This window comes from Chrysemys picta, chromosome 18, assembly GCF_011386835.1.
Source record: "Chrysemys picta bellii isolate R12L10 chromosome 18, ASM1138683v2, whole genome shotgun sequence".
NCBI lineage: Eukaryota > Metazoa > Chordata > Testudines > Emydidae > Chrysemys > Chrysemys picta.
This window is the reverse complement of record NC_088808.1, coordinates 17,068,805-17,081,299: the sequence shown is the minus strand read 5'-3', so window position 1 is coordinate 17,081,299 and position 12,495 is coordinate 17,068,805. Positions and strand designations below refer to the sequence as shown.

Genomic DNA, 12,495 nt, shown 5'->3' with positions numbered 1-12,495 from the left:
AGAGAGATTGGCACAGAGGAGGCTGTGCATGTGTGAGGCCTGCCCGGGCCCAGTGGCTGGGACAGATCTGGCTTGCGTGCGAGTGACTCACCCACATCAGGGGAGGGCAGGAAGAGAGTTGTGGCGGCTCCGAGGCTGAACACTGAGCAGCCTGTTACCTAATGGCAGAGGAATGCGAACCCCAACAGGTCCCCCCGCCAGTGCTCCCCGGGAAATCCACGTGTGCTCCAGGCCAGGCTCTGTGGCCAAGGCCAGCTGGATGGAGTTGGAACAGCAGGGTCATGACTGCTGCCCAGTGAGGGACTGTGGAGATTCAGGCCTCCTTGTGTATGTCCAGAGCTGAGGGGTTCCCATTCACTGCTCCCCATCATGCTGTGCATCCGCCATGGGGCTCTCTTAGCCCCTGGTGAATATACCCAGCGTGACTTTGAAAGGCCTCTCACTCCGCCCAGCCAAGGCGAAATGTTCTATGTGCACAGGCTGGCACGGCTGCAAGATGCCGGGGTGCGGGCCGAAGCAGGGCAGCTCTCTTCCACCAATGCAAGAGATGGGAGTTTACACTTCCCGTCCACTCCGCCCTTGGCCTGTATGCAGAGACTACCTGGAAGGGGGCTGGTTGTGAGGGTTGCTTTTGTTAGTAGGGTGGCTTCTTCTCTGTTGGGGCCTGGCAGAGCCATTTGAAATCGTACCTGCTGGAATCTAGAACTAGCACTGCACAGAGCACCCAGGGGATCCCAGCCACTTCCCGTCTGCTCACTGGGCCCACTGGCCTGCTCCTTTCTGACTGGCCATTTCCACCAGACAGAACAGGCCTGATTTCTGGCACTGGTTGGGGATAAGGCGGTGGGACTTGGCGCCGAGCGGCCTTACCATCTGGCAGGAGCCAGCTCTCTGCTGCAGGGTGAGGTGCTGAGCTGTGCACAGGGGAATAGCAGAGCTGAGCGAAGGGTGAACGCAGCAGAGCCACGCTTCCTTGGGGAGCAGCCTCTCTCCAGCCAGTGCCCATCCCCCAGGAAAGGCAAGGAGGACACAAGCACTAGGCAAAGACACCCCACAAGCCCTGTTGCGTGACGAATCCATATGGTGACCAGCAGCCTCGTTTCACTGGATCCCCGGTCTCCAGATGCTGGAGGCCAGTGCAGTCGCCCCAGCAAACCTCTTGTTTCCTCCTCTGCACCCAAGAGTTGTGCTCCTAACGCTGGTGAGCAGAAGAGTCATAGGGACGGGATTTGCTGGGGGACTTACCCATGGAAGCAGGGACACTAAACTCCCGGTGTGGGGGAGAGCTCCCCACTGACACCGATCCAGGCACTGCTGATGGACATTGTGGGGGGACACGCTCCACACCCGGAACATGCCTCCAGCAAAGCCCCATTTCAAACCCAGGGCAGAATGCAATGGACTCTGCGTCTGGCCAGGCTCCCTGATGGGTGGCACTGGCTGGTCCATGGGGCAAAGCTTTCCACGAGCGCAATGATTGTGAATCTCACCTGGTCTGTATTAGCAATGCACTGCGCTTTCCTAACAAGAACTCCCAGTGCTCTCTGGGCATGAATTGAGCCTCCTAGTGCCCCTGTGAGCATAGGGAGGCATTTGTCTGAAATGGTGCCTTAAACAATACAAGAGAGGGATGGAAGAAGGAAAGAAAAGGGGGAGGCTAAGGCTGAAGTTTGCCCTCCCCGCGCACCTATTCTTCCAGCACCGCTTGCCTACCTGACACAACCACCACAGGGAAATGCTGTAGCTACAGCAGACACAGTTCGATCCTAATAGGAAATCAACAGCAGGCAGGACCTGTTGTGGCTTGGAGACAATGCACAGGGGTTTGCGAGTGCCATGCATGTAGATGAGGCTGGAAACCCCGCGCCGGTGCAAAGCGGCAGCAGGAGCTAGTGGCATAGATCACACCGAGCGAGAGGAAGAGAGGCTGGGGGAAAGGAGCATGTTGTGGCACGCTTGCAGAGAAGGGCTGTTTCTCAGATCTCGAGAACATCGCTGGCTGCACACGCACACGGAAAGCCTCTTGGTGTGGCTCCGCGGCTCTTTGATTTGCAAGGAAGGAAATAAGACCTCTTAGTGCAGCAGAAGCAGCAGCTGTTGGCAAGATGCGTTGGCAAAGCTGATCAAAGGGAGAGCTTCGATCTACTTCATCGCCAGGGCTGGACTTTCTCTTAGTCTAAGAATTGGAAGGAAAGAGAGAGACAGGGAGAGAAAAAGAGGGAGAGAGAAATCCTTCCAGCACTGGGAAGATGGAGGCAAAACCTTTGTTCAATGTGCAGAAGGCTCTGGTTCAGCCCATGCAGATGTGCATGCTGGATATTCCCCTGAGCGTCCAGGATGATGATGTGAGTACAGAGAAAGCAAGTAGAAGGGGTGTTCTGGTCGAGGGGGTGGGGATGGGGCATAAGGGGCCGGGAGGGGTTTTTGATCCCCACCCTCCTATCCAACCAGCAGCGTTCCTGGGAACGGGGAAGTTCTGGTGAAGTTAGCGCTGCCGAGGGCTGGTGTGATCTCCATGAGCAACAGTTTGTCTGTCTCCTTTCCAGAGGCGTATTTTGTGGCAGGCTGTCTCTTGCTCTTCCAAAATCCAGGGGGCCAAATGTGGGAGGAGGAGGTGGGGGAAACGTTTCTAGAAAGTTAAATGCATGTCACCAGTCAAAGCAAAAGAGGATGTTTGTCATGTGAGGTGGGACAGCAAGTGAAACCCCGTCTCTGTGTCACCCCAGGGCAGCCTGTCGGTGTGGGCTGCCGTGTGTCAATGCAGGACAGTTCTGATGTGGAATTTCAGAGGCACCGTTCAGCTGCAGAGCTTAAATCTCCTTCTGCACAGGTTTTGTTTTATACCTTCACTCACTGTCTCTCCAGCTGTTTAGCAGTTCGCTCTGAGCTAGTCTGCTCTCGATTACTCTGGTGCAAACCGCACTGGAGCAACTCAGAGTGGAATTTGGTCCATTAAGTGCAAAAATCCTGTTTGGGGCACTTGGGAATCTCCTCCTCAATGCTGCATCCAATGCCAGGAACTTCAGAGGCAAGGTTCCTTCAGTAACCTTAACTCTGCCCTATGTTTGAGTACATTACAGACCTGATTACACAGCGCTGGGCCCTGTGACTTGCTGTACTGCTCAACAACCCGATATCACTGCCCCTCTTTCCGTAGGCTTAGACGCACGCAGGTGGCATCTGGTCTCCCTGTTCATACTGCATGTTGGATGATCATATGGTACCCAATCCTGGTCCTGTTGGTGTCTGGGGCAAAACTACTTCTGGCTTCACTGGGGGCAGAATTGCGCCCATCATGGGTATACCCAAGGGGGGCAGGCAGAGTTTGGTTGTTGCAGGGACATTAAATCTGAATTTCTTGACAGTGGTGCAATTAACGTATTGATGTTGATGTCACACTTATTGCTTGAGTGATTATATTTATTGATGTGATTCCCATGTGGTGGCAGTGATTTTAAAGAGACCCAAAAAAGCCAAAGAAGAAGGACCTTGTGCCTCCCCTCCCACACATGCCCAGGCGGTGGTTTCCGGTCCCAGCAGGGTGGGAAACCCCCAACAGGCCTTGCTCAGCAGACTGGGAAAGTGTCTCCATAAATAAAAAGTGACTCGCCCAGCAGCTGCAATTAGATACACCCCAGGGCTTTGGCCAGGAGCTGCTGGTTGGCTGCTGTGGCTGTGGTAATGAGGATACCTGCATGGCTGCCGCACAGCTGGCTGGAGCTAGGTAACCAGGCTGTGCATGGGGAGGTGCAGCAGGTGGGGGCTCAGCACCTTGCAACTCCCACTCCAGTGACTGAGGCTTGGGGGCAGCCCATGCTTCTCAGGAGCGGCTCGGAGGGGCAAGGAGTAAGACAGGAAGACTCGTGTTTCAAGGGAGTGAGGAGAGGTGTGCAGCCAACCCGCACCCTCCTCCAGTGCCGCAAAGGGCTGGGGCGAAGAGGGCCGGATCCTGCCAGCGGTCCCATTATCCTGACACTTCTATCATCTCATTCTCCCTCCCATGTCTGTTGTGCTCACCGCTGTGGTATCTGAGCACCTGATTTGCCTGTATCTCTTAGGGCAGTGCCTCCTGGCATCTTGTTCACTGTTTGCTTTGTCTGCAGTGTGTTGGCAGGTTCCTTAAGGCTAGGGTGACCAGATAGCTAGTGTGAAAACTCGGGATGGGTGGGGGGTATTAGGGTCCTGTGGGGGATAAGAAGCACCTATATAAGACAAAGCTGCAATAGTGGGATGGTCCCAATAATATCAGGACATCTGGTCACCCTATTTAGGACCAAGCGGCTTGGACAGCCCTAACCAGGCTGAGTGTTTTACTGTCATGTAACCAGATTCAGAAGTGTAGTGAGTCCAGAATTCATTCCTGCTGGGCAGGGAAAGCAGGTGCCGGATTAACCTGTGAAGGTTGGAGCATTACCTAGGGAACTCAGCGGGGCTGCCCCAGGACAGGTCGAGGATTCCCTGAGAATTATTGTAAACTAAGGAAGAGGAAAGCCTGAACTGGATTTTATGCTCACTGGAGCTGGCCTCTCAGGACTGAATTTAGGAGAAGAAAACCCTGGCCTGGATTTCTCTGGAACGGCCTCGCCTTGTTAATGTCGCTCCTGGTTTTACTGCACAAAGTCAAATTTGCTTTTATTTCAGAGGATAAACACTGTATTTTAGGAGTTGTTTCCGTTAACCCCTTTGCAGCTGCTGGAACATGTACAGGTCTTTGCAGCCAAGTCACTGTGAGAGGCCCAGTTGTTGGCTGGAATGTCAGGGTGTATCCTGGTCCTGGGAGAGCTTGTTTTGGGGATGCCCCTGGCTCCACCAGAGAGCTGTGTTTGTCCTGGAACATACCAGCTCCGCTGTTCAGGATGGAAGGGCTAACGGGCATTTCCCCATGGCCTCCGGTCTGGTAAACATTCCGAGTTCTGCTCTGTTACATTGGAGTGAGTCCAAGGTAAGAGGAGTCACTCTGGATTTACACCAGCGTCGCTGAACCTGTCCCAGCTTTCCCACTGCAAGTACAACTTGAGTCCCTCAGCGTACAGCTTGTGTTTTGTCCCGCGACTCTCCTAACTTAGGAGTGTTCCAGCGGAAAGCAGGACGAAGCGCCCGCTATACACACACACAGGGCGTCGAGCTAACTCGAAGGGAGACACTCTTGTCCATCACGCGCAAAGCAGTGCTGGCATTTTCCAACTTCTTGGCCTTCCTGCTTCTAGCAGAGAGCATTTGGATTCCAGCTGGGCGAGTGTCAGCAGGCAACGCTTGGGAGCAGACTGCGGCTTTTGAGTAGAAGGATTAGCATCTGCAGGTTCTTGCTGTGTATAAACTTGTCTGAGTCCCTGCCGTTCCTCTGCAAGCCTGGGAAGAATTAACCCTGTCCGTCAGCCCTGGGAAGTGGGGGAGCAATTGCATACAGATATGCTGGCAGAGCTGGCATCCTTTCATACTTCTCCTCTGCTGGCTGGCACAGCTCACGCCATAGTGGAAACTTCGGTGGGGAAATCCAGAGCCATATCTCTCGGGCCAATGTGGAAACTCCACTTGCACAATCTCAAGTGCTCACTCGCGTTCTCTGCCCCTGGGGGAGGCCAAATCGAGCACATTATTCCTGGCATGCCCACGCTCCTATCTTCTGTTGCTGTGCTGGCAGCCTCAGCCGCCCGTCTGTGCCAGGACCGGGAGACCCAACCCAGGGAGAGTCAGTCAGGGGTGCCTGCCCTGGAATTTCCCCTGAAGGAGGAATCTCCGCTTCCCAGGCTGCTTCTCTCAGTGGAGTGAAGTTTGGAAATCTTTGATGCCCCTGGACCGTTGGGTATTTGGAAAGGGGGATCTCTGCACCCTCTGACCTCCGTTCTCCATCCCCCAGGAGATCCCCAAACAGACTCTTTTGGAGACGTATTTCCCAAGACCTTTCATGGTCTCTCACTCCCAGCCCAAAATTGCAGGCAGTGATTATTTCACCCCAACCCCTGGCTCAGCAAACCAACTCCACCCCCTTCCCAGCCCAAGGGGTGGAAGCCTACCCAACTTGGAGTGCAGTCTCCAGGGTCCTGTGTTCAAATCCTGCTGCAGGTTACAAGCATGAGAGGAAGTTGGTCTCCTCATCCCCAGTGGATCTTTGTCCACGTAGTCAAACCACACAGTTCACGAGGGGGGCTGGCAGCGCGGCGTGGGGGCCGGGGTGTGGGACAGCAGGAGATGTTGTGGATCAGGACAGTGGCACATTGGGCAAAGTTATGTGGATGAAAACTTTGTCCTGTGTCTGCCCTTCACTGGACATGCCTCTAGTCAGTGAGATCATGTTCTCAACTTCCCAAGCAGAGAAGTTCATCCAGATGCAGAAGGAAGAACGAATGAGCAAATGATTGAATACGTGGGCCCTGCCGCAGTGAGCTGGCCCCAGCCCCGCTCTGATCTGCTAGCAAGAGAGAATTTGAGGGGACCAGGCGGGGGAGATAAAAAATGAACTTCACGCAAAGGGAGGCAGCAGCTTCCCTAGCACGGCAGGTCCCAGCCTGCGCTGCCTCAGCAGTGTGTGAATGCCAGGGGCTGAGTCACTGACCCCCTGATGCTCTTTCCCAGAAGCTCCCAGGCATGTCAGCGAGTCGTTTTCCCTTGCACTTGATGATGATCACCCCCCACTCCCCTCCACTGTGGTTGCTGTAGGCTCTGCTATCTTGCAGTGGAGACACGTAGTCCTGTGCGCCCTTTGCCAACAGCATAGTACTGCCAACAGACCCCTGCAGCGCCTCTTCCCAGCTCCACCTCTCTGCTCCCTCCCTGGTTAGGCACCAATATCGCCAGGTTAGCAACGTGGCGTCTTTGCTGGCTGCTTTAGGCTGCCATGTTCCACCCCAGAGTTGGCTGCATTTCCACAGTGGGTGGAGAGATACCCGTAAACATATGGCGGAGCCTGTTTGTCTTAGTGTGAAAGACGCTTTCCACATAGTTTGTCTCCCTGCTGGGTACTGTGCAAGCTTCTCCACACACAACCCGACCCCTGCATTCTCAGGTATCCCAGACCTTCAACACGTACAGCACTCCTAGTTCACTAGAAATAATCACTGCCAATTAACTTACTGATTTCGGGGGACCTGCAGGTAGAGCAGAGATGAATGAACAGCAGGGATGTCCAGCTACACCTTGCAGGCACTCTGTACTGTGTGTGTGGATGAAAGGAGTTAGCACACTCGGGTAAGCCAGGCTAGCGTGTGTGTGAGAGATCTGCTCCTCCTGATTAACTTGCTGGAGTTTTGATTGTGCATTGGATTCTGATCCCAGGACGTTTCCTGCAGCCTCAGCTTCTACCCCTGCCAGCCTGCATCCCGTGGGGCCTCTTGGCACAAGCTGCAGCACGTGTTCATTACACACAGGCTTGGGTTGTTGGGAGCCTCTGGCACAGCGGGCAGTGGGGACCTTCCCACGGAGTCATTCCCCACCAGGCGCTGCTGGGATTCAGTTGCCATTGCAGCCCTGGAAATGCTGCTCGGCAGCTCTGGGAATGGGGTAAGAATGCAGCAGCCCAGCTCGACTGAGGGGATTTCAGGGGATCCCCGCCGGTTGGTGGGGACCTTAATTCACGCCCCATCTCAGTAGCTTGCAGCATAGAGAATTTGTCCCACCTGAGCGCCTCTGTTCAGGCTCAGCCAATGCTGCTGTGCATCCCTTTGGGATGGATGTTGCAAGCACGTTCGTGCTGGCCCGTTCAGCTGGCACCAGTCACCTCTTGACCACGGTGTTTCCTGTGGCCAGGAGATGCTGTGCAGTGTTCGGAGACCCAGTGAAGGGCACTTGCAGGAGAAGGCAGAGAAGAGCTCCTGCTCGTATTGTTTTCATGATCAGATTGAGGGATCTATCTGCCTACTAGTCGGTCTGTGATGAATGAGTGATGTAATGGAGTCCAACACCACAGTGAGGAGCGTGCTGGAGATATGATGGAGACGGGGGCCATGGAGGAACCTAGACAGCTAATAGATATTTGACTGTATGGATGGTTAGACATACCACTTGTCGTAAGAGGCAGAGTGGGCTGGTAAGTAGGGCATTGGCCTGGGTTTCAGGAGACCTGGATTCTATTGTGACTGTGGGCAAGTCACTTTGTGTCTCTGTGCCTCAGTTTCCCCATCTGTAAAATGGGGAGGATGATGCTGACCTTCCTTTGTAAAGTGTTTTGAGAGCTATTGATAACACGGGATCAATAAAACTACCGTTGCTGGGCCTGATTTTCAAAATCTGGGAAGCCCAGGGGTGTAGTGGGCGGGGGGAGAAGGTCTGTGCAATTGCACGACTAATTGGTGAGTACCATTGTCATGACTGGGGCTGCAGATCACGTATTTGGACTGAAGGGCTAGTGAAGTATTTTTGCACCCAGTGCTAATAATAATTAATAATTAATGGAGATATCCCATCTCCTAGAACTGGAAGGGACCTTGAAAGGTCATCGAGTCCAGCCCCCTGCCTTCACTAGCAGGACCAAGTACTGATTTTGCCCCAGATCCCCAAGTGGCCCCCTCAAGGATTGAACTCACAACCCTGGGTTTAGCAGGCGAATGCTCAAACCATGCTGTGGCTCTTGGTTTTTGAAAAGGAGGTCTAAAGTGTGCGTTAACCGTGCCAAGCTGACATGTTTTTAAACATGACTTGTCCTTTGTCTACACCACTGTGTTTAACCGCCTCTTGGGTAACGTGCTGCATTTCCCCAGTGCATCTGCATCCTAGTGTGGGGCTTACTGAGGTTCCACTGCAGCACGATGAGAACTTTGCTGTTCAGTGGGAAGCAGGAGGCTCCAGTGGATGTATAAGCCCGTCCAAGCATCCCTTGGGGGAAGGACAGGCGTGCGGGAGTACAGCAGGGTCTGGACAGGCGCTCTCGAGGACAAAAGGATACAGGGTATCAAGAGGCCAGATGGACAGGGAGAGGACTATTGAGAGGCACTAGGGGAAGACGGAAACGGGCTCAGGTCAGCTGGACATTGGAAAGATAGCTGGCCAGGATGTCTGGAGGATGGAAGGATTTGGGTGGGAGCTCAGATGGAGAAGGAGACCCGAAGGAGAGCGGGACGACAGATTCACGTGGAAACCTAGAAGGGCTGCCTGCAGCTGGGGAAGTGGAGCCCCTTGCTGTGGCCTGCGCCTCTGGCTCTGATTAGGATCTCGTCTGGTGTGATTTGGGGCCAGGAGAAGACATCATTCTCCAGGTATGCAGCTGCTGTTGGTCCATCTGGCGATAACGTCAGGCGGCCCTTTGCCGTCCCTGATGGGAACTCCTGGCCTGGCCCCAGGCTCAGTGTCCCGGACGCGTCCCGCCCGCAGGCGAGGGGGAGACGGACAATTGGCTTTGTGTGTTTTTAAAACCGAAGTAATTGCACTGGGGGCCCTTTGCTGAGTGATAACAAGGGCTCCTGCCCAGCAACTTCACACTGAGTCTCTGTGCAATATCCTTCTCTAGGCTGGGGTGCAGCACACCCGCAAAAACGCCTCTCCCTGAGAATGGGGCCCTTCCCCATCGCCCTGAAACCAGCCAGGGGGCAGCAGAATTTGGAGAGCTCCCCTCACCTGCAGGGCGTGTCCAGGAGCACAGGAAGAGCTGTCTAGTAATTGGAGCACAGACCTGGGGGGAGGAGTTCTGGGTTCTACTCCAAATTCTGCCATTGACTTGCTGCGTGACTGTGGGCAGGTCACTTTATCTCTCAGGTTCCCTGTCTGTAAGATGGGGCTTGGTAACCCCAGCCTCCCTCACAGGGGGTTGTGAGAGTTAGCACACGAAGGGCTGCAAAGTGCTCTGAGGTCCTGGGTTGCAAGGTATTCGTTTGGTGCCAAGTAACGCTAAATGGCTCGGCCCTCCTCTCGTCATACAGTGCTTTTGTCTAATGTATCAAGACCACACTGCTGCCCAGGGTCTTGTCTAGACTAGAGCCCATTGAACATGGTGTGAAGTGACTCTCAGTAACTCCGTGGGTTTTGGATCAGGCTGCCGGTGTCTGAGCTTATACAGAAGCTTGGCAGGTTCTTGAACCTGTGCCCTGCACCGTGTGACCCAAACCCTTCGGCTCACTTACCACAGTGAGTAGGTCCGGTCGAGGGGCATTGGCAGAGCTGGGCAGGAAACTTGACAGGCTCGCCCGCCCCGGTTCAGATAATGCTCTTGGCCTCTCACTTCCATAACTCAGCAGAAACAATTGCAAAATCCCCCCCCCCCCCCAAACAGCAAGAAAGGCAAACTGGGAAAGGATTGCTAAAGTGCTTTGCCAGCAAAAGAGCAACTGCGTCTATGGTTGTGAAAGCCGATCCGAGAAGGGGAAATCAATCCACTGGCTGCTGCAAGCAATGCACACAGGCTTTTGGGGGCATCTCTGGCATATTTGTAAATGCTTCATCAAATGGCACTTTACAGTACGCTGCTTTGCCAACTGAACCAGCAACATCCGCACCCTGAGAGACTGTGGGAAGCTGCAAGCTCAGGAGAGACCAGTGCAATATGTCCCATTCTGATGTTACTGTACTGGGCATTGCTCCCTGTAATAGCGTATGTCAGCTGAGGGGTTTGGCTCGCTTGGTGCAGGAGATCAGAGGTTCAAGTCCCCATTATGCTGTAAAGCAATGCAATCAATCCACTCTTGTACAGCAATGCATTATAATGCAATACAGTCAGTCCAGTGTTGTATTACAATGCACTGCAGGGTCAAATGCAATGTATACAGTCAGTTCCTGGCTACAGCATGCTGCAATGTAATGCAGTGCAACACAACCTTTTGCCATTTATATAACCCACATCACTGTAGTATCTAAGCGCTACATAATGCAGTTACAGAGAAAAATAACTGTGGACACTTATTCCAATATGTGAGGGCCTTTCCCCCTGTTTAGCTTATGTTGCTTTGGAAGGGGTTTAATGAAAATCAAAACAGCCACTCTAATACAGAACAGCAGTCATCATATAGTGGTATAACTATACCAGGGTAACGATACCAGTATCACTGGTAAAACTTTCCTGTGCAAACAAGCCGTAGGTGACACGGGAGCACAAGTCCTTGTGTATCTCTGTCACTTGGATGCTTTTCCAAATTCCACCCTTTACTCAGAGATGTTCCCGAGGGTCCGTCCCTCTTCGTTCCCATCCCTCTCTGTGATGTAGTTACCTGAACAGCAAGTTTGACTTCAAAGATCTTAGAAAATATTCTCCACTCAAATGGGCTAATTAGTTAAATTGTATTTCACATGCTCATTTATTCCTTTAATATATTTTTCCCCAGCACGCAGGAAGCTGGAAGATAAACACTTAGTTTTGACCTTAGATCCAGGCTCAGGCACCAAGAGACAGGAGATGGAAAAGATATTTTAGGGCCCATTTTAGCCCAGTGCTGGATTGTTCCCTGCCACATTCAGTGCTTTGTGCAGTTGGGCTTTAGGGGTAAAAGCGGGCTGCAAGCCCTGGGTATCTTAGGTTTAACACTGTCCTATGGCACGTACAAAAAGAACTTTCAGATCAGCTGTAATGAGCTGGTAATTTACTGTCTACAGCACTTGACAGCTTCAAAGCACTGTGCAAACATCAACTAATCTGACCGTGCAAGGCTCCTAGAGAGAATACTGTTGTGCCCTTGCGCGCAGAGGATGGGCTCAGGTTCCTACAGTGAGTCAGAGGTAGAGCCAGGGTTAGAACTCCGAAGGGCTGAACTTCCAGGTCCATGCGCAATCCCTTAGAGCAGACTGCCAACCTCATACCCTTTTACTGGGGTTTAATCCTCCTCCCCAAGTAAAAGCTATCACAAAAGGAAGGACTGGTGCACAGGGGAGGCAGTGTGGCCTAGAGGATGGAGCATTGGATTGAGACTCAGCAGAAGGTTCTGCTGCTGGCCGATCCTGGGGAAATCTCGTCTTGTCTCTGTGCCTGTTTCCCCATCTATAAAACCTGATAGATTTTCATGGAAGAGTGAAATGTAGAAGGTTTCTCTTTTAGGGAATGAGTATAGAGAATGCCCTGCTGTATCCTCTCACCCATCCACATGATCCTTTTGGGTCAGAAACTTCATTCTCCAGGGCTCCCAACCCGGCTCCTTCCCCCCCCCCACTCACTGCTAACAACTTCCCAAAGGGAATAGCCCTGTGATGCTGAGAGCCGTAGGGAGTAGTCTGCTGCCTAGGATCTAGGGTGACCAGATGTCCCGATTTTATAGGGACAGTCCCGATTTTTGGGTCTTTTTCTTATATAGACTCCTATTACCCCCCATCCTCTGTCCTGATTTTTCACATTTGCTGTCTGGTCACCCTACTAGGATCAGCACATCTCAAGCTGTCACACAGCCCGCCTGCCTCTCCTGGCCTCCTCGTCAGCATTAAGTGCCTCCCTGTCTGTGGCTGTGCAAGCGTGAACGGAGCAGAAACGTTTTGCTGATGTGCCTGGCTGGTGCTCAGCCTGTGTCTGGATTAATCCGGAGGCTTCGCCAGCGCACAGGCTGTTTGAATGGACTGACCGTAATGAATCAAAGACATTGGCATGTTTAT

At 53.0% G+C, this 12,495-nt stretch overlaps 1 protein-coding gene across 4 annotated transcripts in view; it reads left to right on the top strand.

Moving 5' to 3' along the window:
* Positions 1 to 12,495, top strand: part of RALGDS (ral guanine nucleotide dissociation stimulator) — a 103,034-nt gene that overhangs the window by 24,655 nt on the left and 65,884 nt on the right. The window contains exon 1 of one of the 4 annotated variants that reach the window (XM_005293275.4): positions 1,973 to 2,345. The exons of 2 other annotated variants lie outside the window; for them this stretch is intronic. In XM_005293275.4, the coding sequence (XP_005293332.1) occupies positions 2,250 to 2,345 (96 nt within the window). In that variant the 5' untranslated portion in view covers positions 1,973 to 2,249. Of the gene's footprint in view, positions 1 to 1,972; positions 2,346 to 12,495 lie in introns of those variants that run through there. One more of the 4 variants, XM_065572269.1, reaches the window with a different exon arrangement.